The sequence below is a fragment of the Bufo gargarizans genome, chromosome 4 (genome assembly GCF_014858855.1).
Source record: "Bufo gargarizans isolate SCDJY-AF-19 chromosome 4, ASM1485885v1, whole genome shotgun sequence".
Lineage (NCBI taxonomy): Eukaryota > Metazoa > Chordata > Amphibia > Anura > Bufonidae > Bufo > Bufo gargarizans.
Genome location: NC_058083.1, coordinates 349923648 through 349943128, shown reverse-complemented (window position 1 = coordinate 349943128; position 19481 = coordinate 349923648). Strand labels below are relative to the sequence as shown.

Below are 19481 nucleotides of genomic sequence, written 5' to 3'. Positions count from 1 at the left end.
TCACACGGGCATCGCGTGTGAGGGCCAGATAGGATGCGGGTGCGTCGCGGGAAAATCAGCGAGTGGGGTGAGTATTGTATGCGATTGCGTTGCGTTCTTCAGTTTTTTCTGTGCGAGTGCAATGCATTTTGCACTTGTGTGAGAAAAAAATGAATGTGGTACCCAGAAGTTCGGGCTTGGGATCGGTGTTCTGTAGATTTTAATATTTTCCCTTATAACACGGTTATAAAGGGAAAATAATGGAATTCTTAATACAGAATGCTAAGTAAATTGGGGATGGAGGGGCTAAAAATTAAATTAAACTCCCCTCACCCACTTGTTCGCGCTTCCGGGCTCATGTTCTTTGATGACCTGGGAGGAAAAGGACCTTTAGTGACGTCACTGCGCTCATCACATGGTCTATCACCATGGTGATGGACCATGTGATGAGTGCAGTGATGTCACCAAAGGTCCTTTTCATCCCAGGTCATCAAAGAAGAAGAGCCGGGCAGTGCGAACAAGTGGATGAGGTGAGTTAAAAAATTTTTTTTAACCCCCTCCATCCCAAATTTACTTAACATTCTATATTAAGATGCTATTATTTTCCCTTATAACCATGTTATAAGAGAAAATATTAATGATCGGGGCCCCATTCTGATCGTAACCTAGAAACCATGTGTGAAAATCGCGTCCGCACTTGCGATTTTTACACAGCCCCATTCACTTCTATGGGGCCTGCGTTGCATGAAAAACGCACAATATAGAGCATGCTGCGATTTTCACGCAACGCACAAGTGATGCGTGAAAATCACCGCTCATATGCACAGCCCCATAGAAATGAATGGGTCCGGATTCGGTGAGGGTGCTATGCGTTCACCTCACGCATTGCACCCGTGTGAAAGAGGCCTAAGGCCTGATGTCCCAGCTCCAGTAGCGAGCACGCTGCAAAAAAAAAAAAAAAAAAAGGCTAGTGCAACAAATATTGTCAAACAGCAGTTTAAAAAGTATTTTTACACAAAAAAAGATCATAAATGACCCCCATAAACGTTCTCTAAACCTAGTACAATTCACGCCAAAATCATGGCGCACGCTAGTAAACGTAGACCAGCGTGACTAACACACCAGTAGCAAAGGTGGCATGCACTGTTGTAGGACAAAACAGAAACATCTATGAAATAAAACATGAAGCAGACGCTTCCCCACACACTCCCCAGTCCCCCTACAAGACTGGCGAGCAGAACGCCTTAGTCACATGACCTGGTAAAATTATTGTCACGTGAAACCTTTCTGTGTGTTTGTTGGATAATAATAAAGCTTCACACAAAAAAAAAAAAAACGCGATAAGGAAAAGCACCGCGTGTCTTGCTGGCGCTAGTTGATGACGTCATCATTGATAGGCTGGTTCTTCACTTCAAGGGTGCAGAAGGAGAGTGTATGCGGCGACTGTTCCTGACGTCTAATTGTGCTGTGCGACATTTGCCACTGAAGAAAGGAGAAGATGGTGGTAGTGGGAAAGACTAGCGCTATAGCCGCCGGGGTGTGTGGGGCGCTCTTTCTAGGTTACTGCATTTATTTCGACAGAAAAAGGAGAAGCGACCCCGATTTCAAGAACAGACTGCGGGAAAGTAAGTGCCCTCCACATGCAGCAAATCATTTTCCTGAACATACTTTATCACGGTTGTGGCTAGAAACTGCAGCGGGCAGATTAGTGTATGATACGCCCTATTACTAGGAGAGAGCAATTGTCAGTTATGGAAAATAACTCCATACTACCCTGACAATTGCTCTCTCAACAGTTTGTGTATGCCTGTGGCATCCACTATGCAGGAAGCTGCAACACTGCTCCAGTCAAGTGATGGGAACGCAGATGTGCTTAGGGATGGTTTATCCTAGGATGGTAAATAGATCCCTGATCTTACTACATGACAGGTCACCTGCTAATATACTTCTTGTCCCAGCACTGCTCCCTGTTTGGCACATGTGTTCCCACAAGTCCTTTTGTTGATTCAGCTTTGACATGCTTATACTGGCTAACCTGACCAAGAACGGTCTTCTCCTTTTATTGTCCTGGTGCCCATCAAGGCATGCTACCACTAGGAGTTTATCATTCTGGCAGGGGTAAGTCGGCCCCTTCTTCCTCAGCATTGGATTGCATTCCAGGCACATGCTTATAGACATCAGCAGAGGAGTGGGCAAGGTTAGAGAAGGTAAAGATAAAGATCAGACAAATGAATTATTAATAATAATAATAATAATAATATAAATTTTTGTTGTCCCCAGATAAGTGTACCTTCACACTTGCGGCAGAGGATTCCGGCAGGTAGTTCCGTCGCCTAAACTGTCTGCCGGCAATCCGGACGCAAACGGCTGGCATTTGTCCGATGGATCTGGATCTGTCTGACAAATGCATTGAAATACCGGATCCGTCTCTCCGGTGTCATCTGGAAAAACGCGTCCGTATCGACCGGCTCTATAAACATATCACATGGCCTAACCCCTCAGAAGAACACCGTAAAAAATACGTAAAACTGTGCTAAATAAACAATTTTTCCATTTCGTCCACCATGACGGCTTAACATGGATCTGAGATTGACCTCTGTAGGGGCAGGAACACAGAATTTAAAAGGCCACCACCCACTCTCACCCTCAGTGTTTCATGTCCCTATGGGGGGGGCACCTCACAGAGAGACCTCCTGTTGGAGGTGTGAAGACACAGCGTTTGTTATTTTTTTTTGGTACCTTATCCTTTCCCTCTGCCCTCCGGCGGCTTTGTCCTCAGCTGGGCAGAGAAAGAACATGGAGTGGATCTTGTTCCTGCTCTTGCGGGGGCCTGAATCCCTTCCCAAAGTGCAGGGTCCCCCTTCCCTCCTGTAGGAAGCTGACCGCGCACTTTTGAACACGTTGCTCGCGGAACCATGTGTGAAACCTTAGCGTCGTTCCGGCAGGAGGTTGAGGGGGTGGATCTATGACCCAGGACGCACGCGCGCACAAATGATATCAGATGCCGCATCCATCGCTGCAGGCGGGAGATTTGAAAGGTCTAGCGTCCCAGTAAAGGCTCCTGCTCCAGATGTCGGCCCCTGATACCCCTGCAGACCAGATGGACTCTACAGATAGCCCCTCGGCTGCTCAAATCGTGAGTCACCCTGTGGGGAAAAGAAAATATGTATCATGTGGTTATGTACCTCTTGCAATAGCTTACTGAAGAGCCCAGAACTAAGGCCAAAATCCCTAGATGTGCTACTTGTGGCAAAAGATTACCAGAAAATCATAAAAAGAAGCTCTGCCAAGTCTGTATTAATGAGCTTGTTAAAGAGGAGCAACCATCCATACTTATGGAGCTCAAATCAATGATTCAGAGCGAAATAAAATCGTTCCATCCTCCTCTGAATCAGAGGACATGGACGAAGACGCTTCCACCTCTAGACATAACGTAGGCGCACTGTCAGAGGGAGAGATAGCGGAGGACAGGAAAAAATATTTTAAAAATTATTTTCTTCTGAAGAGATGGAAGAATTATTAGACTCCGTAAGAGCAACCATAAGGAGGTACAAAAACCTTGATCAGTCCAGGACAAAATGTTTGGGGGGCTCAGAGCCAAGAAATCTAAAGTGTTTCCAGTAAACAAAAATTATAAAGGATATGATCATGGATGAGTGGACCGGACCCTGAGAGGAGACTGGGAGTCCCCAGAGAATAAAAAAAATAGATTACTCTTTGACCCAACCGACACAAAAATATTTGACGAGATTCCGAAAATCGACGTCCAGGTGGCAAAGGTGGTCAAGAAGACCTCCCTTCCCTTTTGAGGACTCCTCCCAATTACAGGATCCGATGGAGAGAAAAGCGGATTCTCTCCTAAAAAAAAAAGTCCTGGGAAGCATCCATGTTCGGTATAAAAACTAACATAGCTGCAACTTCTGTAGCCAGATCCATGTACTTCTGGCTTAACGAGCTGGAAAACCATATTAAGAACAAAACCCCAAGAGAGGAAATTTTAAATTCCATTCCTCTCATCAAATCGGCTACAGCATTTTTGGCGGATGCCTCAGCCGAGTCCGTGAGGTTTGCCGCAAAAGACGCTGCTCTTTCTAATTCTGCAATGAGGGCCCCGTGGATGAAATCCTTGGGGGGCGATAGAGCGTCAAAGTCTGAATTATGCTCTATTGCCTTTTCAGGGAAATATGTTTTTGTTCCTGTTCTGGATTCTATACTCGAGAAAGCGGATGATTAAAAAGAAGGGTTTCCCTGAGGAAAACAAAAATAAGCCCATTCGTCCCTTTAACACCCAATGCAGGTCCTATAGGGGGAAAGGGAAAACAGGTAGGTGGAGCTACCAAAAAGGAGGAAAGGGCAAAGGTTTCCTCCTTAATCCCCAAAACAGCCTGATAAGCAATGACGCCAGAGTGGGAGGAAGGTTGAGGAGATTTCTACCCTTTTGGGAAACCACGACCCAGAACCTCTGGGCCTTGGATATTTTAGAAAACTGTTATCGGATAGAATTCTCCTCAACCCCTCCAAAAAAGTTTTGGATAACCTCTCATGCCTCAAAAGTTCTGGAAAGGATTTGGCAGGGCGTTGTGCAGTTGATAGTCAGGCGTGGTAGTAAAGGTCTCTCATTCAGAAGAAGGCTATTAATCCAACCTATTTTTCCCTTTCATCCTCCATGACGGCATACCATGAGAGATGACCCGCCTCCAACCAGGTAGGGACAGGAAGTATAAATTTGACTCTCCTCCGGCTCCTCCTCAGTGTCTTCCTGTCCCTCCAGGTAGGAGATAGGTTTTCCCTTATGGTCGCCGACCATGAAGAAAGAAGTGGATACCATGTGAGGAGGCAGCAGAGTCCGGACCCTAGTTGGGGAAAATGGGCTCTGAAAGACCTGTCTCTTACCTGCTGCTAGCGCGGGCAGACAGGTCCACGTGGGGCCGGACACTCAGGGAGTCCCTCCGGTCGGTTGCTAAACTCCACACTGCGATCCGGCATGGCCGGCGCTCACAGTGTCGTCACCGGAAGTGGACGCGCTCCATGCGTTCCACAGGCTTACTTCCGGTATGGGGCCTGAGAGCACTTCCGGACGCTGGATCGCATGCCGGCGGCGGCGGGAGATTCAAAAGCGCGCAGGATTATGACGGAGGTCGTCCTCTGATCTGAGGTCTTGAGGTAAAGCTATTTAAGGGGGAACAGTGAGGCTCTTGTTACCCTAAAAATCATGCTGGATCCAGGTGAAATTATGGAGACCACTCAGGGATCCGTACCAGTGATTAATGTCACCAGGACAAGGGTAAAGGCAGTATATTCTGTTAAGTTAACCCTTATGTATTTTCTTTCTTTCTGTATGTGTGCAGAGTGAGAAAGAGAGCGCTCAGAAAGCAAAATCTAGTCAGAGGGCAAAAAAGTGCAGTCTCTGTTCTGTTAAACTTTCTGATTCCTCTACTAGGAAAGTATGTAAAAAATGCACAGACAACATTTCTAAGGATTTAGTTCCGTCCCTAAAAGAAGAACTTAAAAACACAATTAGGGAAGAAATCAGGGCTGCTATGTCAGATACCTCATTAATCCCTTCCTGCTCCAAACAGGCGCAGGGACCAGTGACAAAAACGTCTGATTCAGAATTAGAGGGGGATTCAGAATCAGGTGAACTCGGGTCTGAAGATTCTGGTTTGGATTCAGAATTTAAAAACTATCTCTTTTCATCTGAGGATACCAGAGAGTTAATTAAGGCAGTTAGAGCCACTATGGATCTTTCTGACGAAAAAATCTGTAGATCAGTCCATGACGAGATGTTCAGTGGATTTGAGCAGAGATCTAACCGAGGCTTTCCGGTACATAAAAACATGCACGATCTAATTAAAAGAGAATGGAGATCCCCGGATAGGAAACTATTCATTCCTAAGGCCCCATGCACACGGCCGTGGAACCGCGGCCTGGATGCCTCCTGAGAGCAGGAGCGCACGGCGTCACTGGTTGCTATGACGCCGTGCGCTCCCTGCTGCCGGCACAGTACAGTAATACACTGTTATAGATCATACCAGTGTAGCACTGTATTGCGGCGGCAGCAGGGAGCGCACGGCGTCATAGCAACCAGTGACGCCGTGCGCTCCTGCTCTCAGGAGGGATCCAGGCCGCGGTTCCACGGCCCGCACACGGCTGTGAAACACGGCCGTGTGCATGGGGCCTAAGACAATAAGGCGACGACTCCCCTTTTCTAGTGAAGATGAAGCTCTTTTAACTACCTGTCCTAAGATAGACGTTTCCCTATCTAAATTAGTGAAGGGTCCAAACGCCTTACCATTTGAAGACATGGGATCATTAAGGGACCCCATGGATAAAAAGACGGATCAGACCCTCAAAAAGACATGGGAAGCTTGTGCGGCCCTGTTCAAACCAAACCTAGCTGCAACTTCAGTATCCAGATCACTAAAGAAATGGCTCACGCAGTTAGAATCCTTACTGAAAAGCGGAAATACATATGGTGATCTTAAAGATTCCTTTCCGCTCTTAATTAAAGCTGTGGATTTCCTATCAGATTCCACTGCGGAATCTGTCAGGATAGCTGCTAAGGCATCTGGGTTAGTGGTCGTGGCAAGAAGGTCCCTCTGGTTAAAGTCTTGGTCAGGTGAGGTCAGTTCAAAATTAAAGTTATGTACCTTACCTTTTCATGGTAATTTGTTGTTTGGAGAAGATTTAGAGTCCATCCTAGAAAAGGCTTCCGATTCAAAGAAGACCTTTCCCAGAGATTCCGGGAAAAGGAAATTTCCCTTTCGGAGGGTTAAAAAAGGGACCCCCTTTCAAGCAAAGAAAACGAACAGGGATTTAGGCTGGTCAAGGGGAAGAAACCAGAAGAATAGAGGGTACCTGTTTTCTACAAAGAATACGGAACCGTCAAAGCAATGACGCCAGTGCTCAGGTAGGAGGGAGACTAAGTTTTTTTTCTAGACTATTGGGAAAAGATTACAACAAACCCTTGGGTCTTAAATACAATATCAGAAGGCTACAAAATAGTTTTCAGTCTTCCTCCTCCCTCAAATATTTTCAGGGTAACTCCCATTCAAAAAACAGCTGTTCTTCAAACAAATCTGGAAGAAGGGATTCGGAAGCTACTGGCTCAAAAAGCCATAATTCCAGTTCCCTATTCTCAAAAAGGTCAGGGATATTATTCAACCGTTTTTCTAGTAAAAAAAACCAGACGGGAAATTTCGGTTAATAATAAACCTAAAAAACTTAAACAAGTTCATACAGTACAACAAATTCAAAATGGAAACAATAAGATCAACCGTGAATCTGCTGAAAAAGGGAGACTTCTTAGCCTCCCTAGACTTAAGAGACGCATACTACCATATTCCGGTATGCAAACAGTCCCAAAAATTCCTGCGGATAGCGGTTTATTTGGGGAAAGATCTGCTCCACTTTCAGTTCCAGGTATTACCCCTTTGGGATAACCTCGGCCCCCAGGGTCTTCACAAAGGTGATGCTGGAGCTAGTGGCCCACTTGAGAAGGAGGAATATCCTGATCATTCCGTATTTAGACGACCTACTGATAGTAGGCGAGTCAAAACAGTCACTAGAGAACAATCTCTTAGTGACCTGCCAGACGCTGTATCTAGCAGGATGGCTAATAAATTGGGAAAAATCAAAGCCAGTCCTGTCCCAGGAAATAATTTTCTTGGGTCTCTCCCTGGACACCACTCGTCAGAGGACGTCTCTTACAGAGCAAAAAGTCTCTGGAGTGGTAGAAAAGGTCTCAAGGTTTCAGAGTCTTCCATCTTGTTCGATACGAGAGGCTATGAGACTACAAGGGAACCTGACCTCTTGCATCCCTGCAGTAAAGTGGGCTCAGTTCCACTCTCGAACTCTACAACAGTGGATACTAGCCTGCTGGGACAGAAACCAAAATTCATTGGAACAAACAGTTCTGATTCCCGTTACGGTGAACCAGAGTCTTCTGTGGTGGAAAAAAGTAAGCCACCTATGCCAGGGAATTCCATGGAATGCGGAGGAACAGGTGTTCATCACTACAGATGCAAGTCCTTGGGGGTGGGGAGCGCATTACTCTCATCACTATTTCCAAGGGGCCTGGGCAGACCACCAGAAGACTTTGTCCTCAAACCAAAAGGAATTGATGGCAGTTTGGGAGACCATAAAAGTGGCGAGTCAATACATAGAAGGAAAGGATGTCCAAATAAGATCAGACAACGCAACAGTGGTAGCGTATTTAAACCATCAGGGTGGAACAAGAAGCCAATGTCTGAGCCAAATAACAGAAAAGATTTTTTCCTGGGCAGAAGGAAATATAAGATCCCTTTCAGCAGTCCATTTAAAAGGAAGCTTAAATGTAAAAGCAGACTACCTAAGCAGGGTCAAGATATGTCGAACAGAATGGAGTCTGAAGGAAGAAGTTTTTCTCCAAATAACCCAAAAGTGGGGAGTTCCCCAAATAGACCTCTTTGCATCAGCCACAAACGCAAAAGTAGGTCGTTTCCTTTCCCTCAATCCAAGAGACAAAAGCGAAGGCATAGGTGCCTTTTCAATAAAATGGAATTTCCATCTAGCTTATGCCTCCCCCCCCCCCCCCTGCAACTAATGTCTCGAGTGATAAAGAAGATAAGGCAAGACAGAGCTCATGTTATTTTGATAGCCCTCTTATGGCCCAAAAAATCATGGTTTCCTCTTTTGAAGATCATGTCCATCCAAAGTCCATGGATCATTCCTTGGGATCAGGATTCGTTGTCTCAGGGTCCACTTCTCCATCCCGAGGTGGAAAAGCTGCATTTGGCAGCTTGGAACCTGAGAGGTTGATCTTAAAAGCTAAAGGCCTGACAGATCCTGGTATCAATACTATGTCGGCTAGTAGAAAGGAGACAACCTCAAAGATCTATAATAAAGTTTGGAGAGCCTTTAATACCTGGTGTATAAAAGAAAAAGTATCCCCTGAAAAATTTTCAGTTCTAGGTTTCTTACAGTCTGGGCTGGAGAAAGGTCTTCGTCCCAATACTCTGAGGGTTCACGTATCGGCCCTTAGTGCAGTTTTTGATGAAAAAATTGCCAATCATTCTTGGGTTGTCAGATTCCTTAAAGGGGCAGATAGACTGAGGAGGAGCCGGAGGAGAGTCAAATTTATACTTCCTGTCCCTACCTGGTTGGAAGCGGGTCATCTCTCATGGTATGCCGTCATGGAGGATTCATGAAAAGGGAATTACCGGTACGTAATTTGGTTTTTGGTACAGAAGCCAGATGGCTCCTTCCGTACCATCATAAACCTGAAGGGATTAAATACATCCGTTGTTTACAGAAGGTTCAAAATGGAATCTATTACGTCCATTACGCCTCTAATCCAAGCAGAAGATTACATGACGTCCATAGATTTAAAGGACGCTTACTATCACGTCTCGATACACGAAAAGTCGCAAAAATATCTCAGGTTTGCCCTGTTAGCACTGGAGTGGTAAACCACTTCCAGTTCACGGCTCTACCCTTCGGAATTTCCTCAGCCCCGAGAGTTTTCACAAAGCTAGTAGTGGAAATGATCTCTCCTCTCTGATCAGAAGTAATAAAAAAACAAAAACATTCGTATCATTTTTTGGAAAATCAAAATCGGAGGCGTCCAATCTCACCAACTACCTAATTCATCGGTTTTCAGAGTTGTCTGGATAATTAATCAGAAAAAAAGCTTTCCTGGTCCAATCAAACAAAATTAAATTCCTAGGAGTACTTTTAGATTCAAGAGCTCAGATGACATCTCTTCCTCAGGAAAAACTAATATCCTTCATAGGAAAAACAAAAATATTTCAGGGCCAGACCAAGTGCTCCATACGCAATGCCATGAGTCTATTGGCAACAATGACCTCCTGCATAACATCGGTATTGTGGTCCCAGGCTCATACCAGGATAATCCAGTCATGAAGACTGAAGAATTGGGACAAGAAACAGTCCTCAGAGAAAAAGATATCCATCCCCATTCATGTATGGTCCGATTTGAATTGGTGGATACAAAAGACAAACCTGTCAAAAGGTGTAAGTTGTATAAAAGATCCAGGTGTTCAGACAGAAGCAGCACTGGTTGGGGGGCGAGGGTAGGTTCCTCAAACTACCAGGTTAGATGGACAGAAGACATAAAAGCAAGATCTTCAAACTACCGATAACTAAGGGCAATCTGGGAGATGCTAAGGTCATCCCAAAAGATAGTACTTGGAAAGCACCTGAAGATTCTCTCCGACAATGTCACGGCGGTAGCCTACTTAAAACACCAGAGGCACAAGATCTTAAGGCACAAGATCTCCAAGTCTTGAAGAACTGGCGAGGAGAATATTATTTTGGGCAGAAAAAAAAAAGTGTGCTCCATCACGGCTATTCACCTAACAGGTACGGAAAATATACAAGCAGACTTCCTCAGCAGAAGGACCATAGATCCGGGGGAATGGTCCCTAAATCCAGAGGTGTTCAGACAGTTCTCCAAAGGATGGGGAACCCCTCGGATAGATCTCTTCGCAGCAAATGAAAATGCGAAGGTCGGGCACTTTTGCTCCCTAAACCCCAGGGAAGACCCTTGGGTGGTGGACACATTCTCGATCAGATGGACCTGGGATCTCGCCTATGCTTTCCCTCCATGGGCATTAATCCCCAGAGTACTACAAAAAATAAGGTCCGACCCGGTAACAGTGATCCTAATACTGGACAAAGAGAAACTGGTTCCCGATATTAAAGGAATTAGCGCTGGAGGAGCCATGGAGAATTCCCCTCCGAGAGGACATTTTATCGCAGGGTCCGATCCTCCATCAGAATCCAGGACTATTCAAATTGTCAGCATGGATCCTGAGCGCGAGGTATTAAAAAGTTTATTTATTTTTTTCCCCAAAAAAGGTCAGCAATACCCTTAAATCCAGCAGGATAAAAGTCAACTCCGCGATATATCTTAAGATCTGGAGGAAATACTGCAATTGGCTGGGTCAGAACCCTCCGGTAAATTCTCCCCCAAACATCATAAATATTCTTGATTTTCTCCAAAAGGGGCTGGATTTGGGTTTGAGATCTAGTACACTTAAAGAGGACCTTTCACCTAAAAAAAAAATGTAAACTAAGACCATAGCTTTACTTACATGCCCCCATGAAGTGTTGATCGTTTTTTCTTTTTTCAAACTGTGCCCCCGTTTGTCCGCTATGCCCCCCCGGAATAATTCCCGCCGTCTATGGTAATGAGCCAGCCTCAAATGGGCTGGCTTTAAAAGTTCTCCTCGGCGTGCCTTCTCTCTTCTCCCTGGCACGGAGCGCATCCAATCAGCGCGCTCCGCTCTTAGCCGGATAGACGAAATCGCTCCAGTTCTCTGAAGTCTCGCGAGAACTGGAGCGTCTTCTCCCTGGCTAAGAGCGGAGCGCGCTGATTGGATGCGCTCCGTGCCAGGGAGAAGAGAGAAGGCACGCCGAGGAGAACTTTTAAAGCCAGCCCATTTGAGGCTGGCTCATTACCATAGACGGCGGGAATTATTCCGGGGGGGCATAGCGGACAAACGGGGGCACAGTTTGAAAAAAGAAAAAACGATCAACACTTCATGAGGGCATGTAAGTAAAGCTATGGTCTTAGTTTACATTTTTTTTTTAGGTGAAAGGTCCTCTTTAAAGGGCTTCTGTCACCCCCCAAAAGTCACTTTTCGTTTTTGGGCTACTTAAAATCCTTTATACTGCGATTTTTCACTATATAGTGGTCTTGCCCTTTTTACGTTCAGTAGTTTCTTTAAAAACTGCACTTTTATAATATGTAAATTACCTCTCTACCAGCAAGTAGGGCGGTTACTTGCTGGTAGCAGCCACATCCTGCTTTCAAAAAAACGCCCCCTCCTCCTGTTGATTGACAGGGCCAGCGAGTGCTCTCGTCCCCTGGCTGGCCCTGTCTGCGTTCTAAATCTCGCGCCTGCGCCTTACCGGTCTTCTTCAGTCGGCGCACTGAGAGGAGGATGCTCGCTCGGCTGCTCCTTCCTCAGTGTGCCTGCGCCGGGTGTAGATGTGATGTCATAGGCGCAGGCGCATTGAGGAAGGACCGGCCGACCGAGCGTCCTCCTCTCAGTGCGCCGACTGAAGACCGAATTATCACTGAATAAAAAAAAAAAAAAATCCACTGCACATATTAGGTATCGCCGCGTCCGTAATAACCTGCTCTATAAAAATATCACATGACCTAACCCCTCAGGTGAATACCGTAAATAAAAAAATGCTATTTTTTTTGTCACCTTACATCACAAAAAGTGTAATAGCGGCGATCAAAGTCATACGCACCCCAAAATAGTGCCAAACCGTCATCTTATCCCGCAAAAATCAAAGCCCTACCCTAGATAATCGCCCAAAAACTGAAAAAACTATGTCTCTCAGACTATGGAGACACTAAAACATGATTTATTTTTTTATTTTTTTTGTTTCAAAAATGAAATCATTGCGTAAAACTTGCATAAAAAAAAATAAAATAGTATACATATTAGGTAATGCCGTGACATCCGTGACAACCTGCTCTAAAAAATACCTGTCAGATGAATCTTGTAAATAACAAAAAATAAAAACGGTGCCAAAACAGCTATTTGTTACCTTGCCTCACAAAAAGTGTAATATAGAGCAACCAAAAATCATAAACTAGTACCAACAAAACTGCCACCCTATCCCGTAGTTTTTAAAATGGGGTCACTTTTTTGAGTTTCTACTCTAGGGGTGCATCATCAGGGGGGCTTCACATGGGACATGGTGTCAAAAAACCAGTCCAGCAAAATCTGCCTTACAAAGCAAGGGTTGGACAGGTTTTTGGAACTGGAAAAAATGGATTCAAATTGAAAATCTGCCAAAAAAGTAAAATTTGTATCTCTATTTTCTATTATTTCTTGTGGAAAACCTAAAGGGTTAACAAAGTTTGTAAAATCAGTTTTGAATACCTTGAGCGGTGTAGTTTGTCATTTTTGGGTGGGTTCTATTATGTAAGCCTCCCAAAGTGACTTCAGATCTTAACTGGTCCTGAAAAAGCGGGTTTTAGAAATTTTCGTAAAAAATTCAAGATTTGCTTCTAAGCCTTCTAACGTCCCCCCCAAAAAATAAAAAGGCATTCACAAAATGATCCAAACATGAAGTAGACATATGGGGAATGTAAAGTAAATAACTATTTTTGGAGGTATTTTAGCAAATTTTTCCACATTTTTGGTAAATTTTGTATTTTTTTTGTATTTTAAAATTGTGTGTGTGTATATGTATGTATATATGTGTGTGTGTATATATATAAAGTTATTCACACATAAAGTGACACTGGTCAGATTTGCAAAAAATGGCCTGGTCCTTAAGGTGAAAATGAGCCTGGTCCATAAGGGTTAAGAGCTTTCCACGAAAGCTACTGTTTCCTTATCCTGGATGGAGGTGGTTTCTCAAGGGTGCTGTCATGGGCGTAAGGGAAACACTAGTGTATGGTGGAGGGAGGGGGTAATTTTAACCTCTGTTCCTGCACCTACAGAGGTCAGGGGTCAATCTCCTTGTCATGCCGTCATGGTGATGATATGGAAATACCTCTGTATGCAACGTTTTTGTCCAGCTGACATTTATGCTGTAACAGGCTGCCGGAAGAGTCTGCCAGATTTGAACCCCAACTGTGAACGTACCCTTGGGGCAATTTGATGCAAGTGTATTCAGTGCAAGAAATACGCTCCATGTGTCAGTGTAGTTTCAGTACTGCATGCTGCTCCTGTGACACAAACTCAAAGCATTATGATTTAGAATGTTTGTTCCTGCCCGACCTCAGCTGTACTGAATTGTATTCACGTTATGCTGTCAGTACAATTCAGTAGAGCAGCAGTTGGGCAGGGTCCCACAACATTATAGCTATGTGTGTGTGTGTGTCTGTGTCACAAGAGCAGCAAGAGCATTTCCTGCACCGAATATGCTTGTGTAAAATTGCCCTTAGGATCCTGTTAGACGGCAGATATTTTTTCATTACCCAGCAAAAATGTTGTGAGTTGTTTGTGTTCAAAAGATATTCAATTACAGCAGGGGTAGGGAACATTTCATGTGGCCCCCTGCGAGAACATATTGTGAATATGCTAATGACTGCTTCCATTATGGAAGTGGTCATTAACATGTAGGAGGCACAGGAATGTTAGAACTGCACTGGCTGTCCTCACCTTCCCTGGTCTTCTTCCGGCCCCGCTCTGTGTCCTGACACATACAGTGTCCGGACATAGTGCACGTAGACGCGCACTATGACCTGACGCTGTGCGCTGTCAGGTCACAGTACAGCGCTGAGGGAAGAAGACCAGGTGGCAGCGCCGTCTGGAGCTGGAGAGGTAAGTTTGTATATATATATTTTTTTTATGCGATTGGGGCTGATCTGAGGCTAATGGAGAATCTGATGGGGGGGGGGTGATCTGAGGCTAGGGAGGGACTGATTGGGGTCCGATAGGAGGCTGATGGAGATGGGGCAGATCTGAGGCTGGAAAAGGGGCAAAGGCAGGGAGAGTGAAAGCTGGGTGAACCTCTCGCTGAACCCCCCCTGGGATGAGCTTGGATGCCATTAAACTATTCTGTCACCAAGTTTTTGGCTATAGAGATGCGGACATGCACGGCTAGATCACCGCTAGCATGTCTGCAATATACCTGTCCTATAGGGCTGTGTGCTTTTTTTTTTTTTTTTTTTTAAAAGGATTTTAGAGATATGTAAATTAGTCATGTAGGTGCCCAAGGGGCTATACGAACCTTCCTGGTGCCCAGCCACGCCCGCCTGTGAAGGAGCCCAGCACCGCCTATGTCCTCCAAATCTCCTCCTTTCATCACCGATAGATTGCTGTAATCTCGCGATGCGCGAGCTTGCGCATGTGCAATGCCGGTATAGTGTTCCATTCATGTGCTGGCATCAGCCTCAGGGAAAGAACTGCCCATGCGCGAGCTCGCACATCGCGAGATTACGACAATCTATCGTTGATGCAAGGAGGAGATTCGGAGGACATTGGCGGTGCTGGGCACCAGGAAGGTTCGTATAGCCCCTTGGGCACCTACAAGACTAATTTACATATCTCTAAAATCCTTTTTTAAAGAAAATAAAAGCACACAGCCCTATAGGACAGGTATATTGTGGACATGCTAGCGGCGATCTAGCCGTGCATGTCCGCATCTCTATAGCCCAAAACTTGGTGACAGAATCCCTTTAATGCCAAATAAAGAACTAAATATGTAACATTCTGAACCTAAAAATTAGCTATGTGTGGTCAAAATGGTGCCTGTAACATAGTACATAAGGCCGAAAAAAGACATTTGTCCATCCAGTTCGGCCTGTTATCCTGTAAGTTGATCCAGAGGAAGGCAAAAAAATAAATAAATTGTGAGGTAGAAGCCAGTTTTCCCCACTTTAGGGAAATAAAAAATTCCTTCCCGACTCCAATCGGGCAATCAGAATAACTCCCTGGATCAATGACCCCTCTCTAGAAGCTATAGCCTGTAATATTATTATGCTCCAGAAATACATCCAGGCCCCTCTTGAATTCCTTTATTGTACTCACCATCACCACCTCCTCAGGCAGAGAGTTCCATAGTGTCACTGCTCTTACCGTAAAGAATCCTCTTCTATGGTTGTGTACAAACCTTCTTCTTTCCTCCAGACGCAGAGGATGTCCCTCGTCACAGTCCTGGGGATAACTAGATGATGGGAGAGATCTCTGTACTGACCCCTGATAGATTTATACATATTAATTTGATCTCCCTTCAGTCGTCTTTTTTTCTAAAGTGAAATACCCTAATTTTGATCGTTCAGGGTACTGTAGTTGCCCCATTCCAGTTATTACTTTAGTTGCCCTCCTCTGGACCTTCAGCTCTGCTATGTCTGCCTTGTTTACAGGAGCCCAGAACTGTACACAGCACTCCATGTGTGGTCTGACTAGCGATTTGTAAAGTGGTACGACTATGTTCTCATCACGGGCATCTATGCCCCTTCTGATGCAACCCATTATCTTATTGGCCTTGGCAGCAGCTGCCTGACACTGGTTTTTGCAGCTTAGTTTGCTGTTTATTAAAATTCCTAGATCCTTTTCCATGTTAGTGTTACGCGTGTTTTACCATTTAGTATGTATGGGTGACTTGCATTATTCCTTCCCATGTGTACTATATGTAATATATAAAGTGCAGGTGCCATTTTGTGCTGCAAAAATAGGGTAGGGTATGATTTTTGCGGGATGAGATGACTGTTTGAGTGCCACTATTTTGAGGTGCGTATGACTTTTTGATCGCTTTCTATTAGACTTTTTGTGATGTAAGGTGACAAAAAATTCATTTTTTTAACTTTATTTTACGGTATTCGCCTGAAGGGTTAGGTCATGTGATATTTTTATAGAGCAGGTTATTACGGACGCGGCGATACCTAATATGTGTAGTACATTATAAAATTTTATTTTTATTCAGTGATAAAAAAAAATTTCCAGGACGTCCTCCATGACAGCACCCATGATTAAAAGGCACCTCCCCACCCCCTCTCTCCAGTGTTCTCCCTCTATCTCCGTAGGGACAGGAAGAGAGATGTCCCGACTATAGGGACAGGTTAGGTGAAGGGGCGAGTCTGGTCGGGGGTTCTCCTGCCTCTCCTCTTCAGACTCGTGCAGCCCCCAAAACCAGTACCCCTCTGGGAAGTGGTCCCCTGGTTTGTCCCCGTACCTGCTACATTCTGATGGCTGCGTGGGTTCGGGGACGCCGATGCTGCTTCTCCTTCCGGGAGCTCTGGGCTCGGCAGTGGCTCCTGCACACGCTAGGCTGGGATTGCTGATGCGCTCACGTGACCGGATGTTCGGACGTGTCACCGGAAGCAAGATGGCAGCGTGCATCACATGCTGGAGACCTCAGGAAAAAATAATCCTTATGCCCAGAATGCTTATCAAAAATTCTTAGAGGAGCGGTTGTCTCTACTTTCTGAATTGAGAGCTATTGTGAGGGAAGAGGTGCAGATGGCAAGTTCTGGCCAGACCCCGGATCCGGTGCCATCGTACCCTCCCTCCAAACGACCCAGAATTCTGCAAGACTCTGACTCTGAAGAGGAAGAGTTATACTGCTCGGACGAGATGGAAGATGAAGTCTCAGCTTGTTATCCTCTGGAGGAACAGAAGATTTTTATTTTCATCCGAAGATTTAGACCCCCTGTTCACCGTTATAAGACAAACCATGGCTATTAAGGAGGAAGAACAGTCATGCTCGGTCGAAGATGAGATGTTTGGCGGCCTGAAGGTTAATAAAAGGAAGGTTTTCCCGGTGAATAAAAACCTAAAAGACCTCATTACAGAGGAGTGGGCTGAGGGAAAAAAGAAGCTCTATATGCCCAGGGAATTCAAAAGCAGACTGCTGTTTGTTCCTACGGACACAAAAATTTGGAACGAGATCCCAAAAGTGGATATCCAGGTGGCAAAAGTGGTGAAAAAGACCTCAATTCCATTTGAGGATTCGTCACAGCTGAGGGATCCCATGGATCGGAAAATGGACGGCTTACTGAAGATGTTCTGGGAGTCACCGGGGGCTACAATAAATACAAATATTGCAGCCACCTCCGTATCTAGAGTCTTAGTACTATGGATCAATCAGCTGGAAGACCATCTCAGAGCTAAGACCTCCAGAGAGGACATCCTGGAGTCACTTCCCCTATTAAAAATTGCTTCAGGATTTCTAGCAGTTGCCTCAGCGGAATCTATTAGATTCGTAGCCAAAACTCAGTCTCGGACAAACACCGCCAGACGTGCCCTCTGGCTAAAATCTTGGTCTGGAGATATAGCGTCTAAAAATAGACTCTGTGCTATACCCTTCACAGGTTCCTTTGTGTTTGGCCCAGTCCTCGACTCCATCTTACAGAATGCAGCAGATAATAAAAAAGGGTTCCCTGAGGAAAAGACAAAGAAACCGCAGCCCTTTCATAAGGCCTCTAGTCAAAATCAGGCCAGGTCTTATAGAGGAAAAGGGAAATCTGGTAGATGGAGCTACCCCAAAGAGGGGGAAAAGAAGGGGGTTCCTCTTCAACCCCAATACTAATACAGGGAAACAATGATGCCAGGCCAGTGGGTGGGGGGGGGGGGGGGTGGAGGGGAGGAGACTGCGACATTTCTGGCAAAATGGAAACGGGTTACCCAGAATCAGTGGATCCTGGATTCTATCAGAGACTGCTTCAGGATAGAGTTTCAAAGTCATCCTCCCCAGACCTTCCAGTTAACACACTTCGAGTCTCCTCACCTTCAATCAGCTTTGGTCAGATGTGCAAAATTTTCTAGACCTAGGAGCTATTACACAAGTCCCTCCCTCTCAACAGTTCAGAGGTCATTAATCAAGACTGTTCTTTTTTTTTTTTTTTTTTTTAACAAAGCCAGATGGGTTGGTGAGGACCATAATCAATTTGAAATTTCTAAACAAGTGGGTGACTTATGACAGATTCAAAATGGAACCACAGGGGTTCTTCTTTGCACATTTGATCTAAAGGATGTGTATTATCACATCCCCATACATCAGCAACCTCAACAGTACCTAAGGTTCGCAATCAAAAGCAACGGGAAGATTCTCCACTACTAATTCCAGTGCTTGCCGTTCTCTATTTCATCCACTCCCCATCTATTTACAAAGGTGGTGTCGGAAATCATGGCCTATCTTCGTCAGAGTCAAATTGCAATTGTACCCTACCTGGACGACTTCCTGTTCATAGCAGATTCAGTACAGAAGCTGGAGGGAGACATCCATCAAACATTGTCTTTATTCAAAGACCTGGGGTGGATCATAAATTACAAAAAATCTGACCTTCTACCGGGCACAAAGAAAGAGTTCCTAGGTACTCTCCTGGACACGGTGACACTGTATTCATTTCTTCCCGTGCGGAAACAGGTAAACCTAAAAAGGAAGGTCGAGTGGATAACTACCGAAAACTTGGAGAAAGGGGTTCCCTGGAATACGACTCCAGCTATGACAGTCACTACGGACGCAAGTCTCAGAGGCTGGGTGGGCCATGTAAAAGAGATTTTTCCAGGGCACCTGGTCCTTTCAGGACAGGCTAAGGTCCTCAAACTACAGGGAATTAAAGGGGGTGCTAAAAACATTGAAAGCAGCAGAGCACCTTCTCCAGGGGCAGCATGTCAGGATCTTGTTGGACAATATAACAACGGTGTGTTATCTGAAAAGACAAGGCGGGGCCAGATGCCTGTCGCTTCAGGGTCTAGCAGAGCAAATTTTCAGATGGGTAGAGCAGAAAGTCCGGTCCATCTCAGCAACTCGCCTGAAAGAATCCCAAAACTCCAGGGCAGACTTCCTAAGCCGTCGCAGAATCTACTCTGAATGGAGTCTGAACAGACAAGTATTCCAACAGATCTGCAGAATGGAGTCTGAACAGACAAGTATTCCAACAGATCTGCCAGAAATGGGGCCTGCCAGAGATAAATCTCTTCGCATCAAAGGAAAATTCACAGCTGGACTGTTTTCTTTTCTCTAAGCCCCAGTGGAAATCCTGTGGCAGTGGCACCTAGCATACGCCTTTCCCCCATTGC

At 45.2% G+C, this 19481-nt stretch overlaps 1 protein-coding gene across 2 annotated transcripts in view; it reads left to right on the top strand.

Annotated features, from left to right (window-relative positions):
• The first annotated feature begins 1352 nt into the window (after positions 1-1352).
• Positions 1353-19481, top strand: part of TOMM20 (translocase of outer mitochondrial membrane 20) — a 135985-nt gene continuing 117856 nt past the window's right edge. The window contains exon 1 of one of the 2 annotated variants that reach the window (XM_044291645.1): positions 1353-1604. In XM_044291645.1, coding sequence (XP_044147580.1) covers positions 1478-1604 — 127 coding nt within the window. In that variant the 5' untranslated portion in view covers positions 1353-1477. The remainder of the gene's footprint in view (positions 1605-19481) is intronic. The other variant, XM_044291644.1, reaches the window with a different exon arrangement.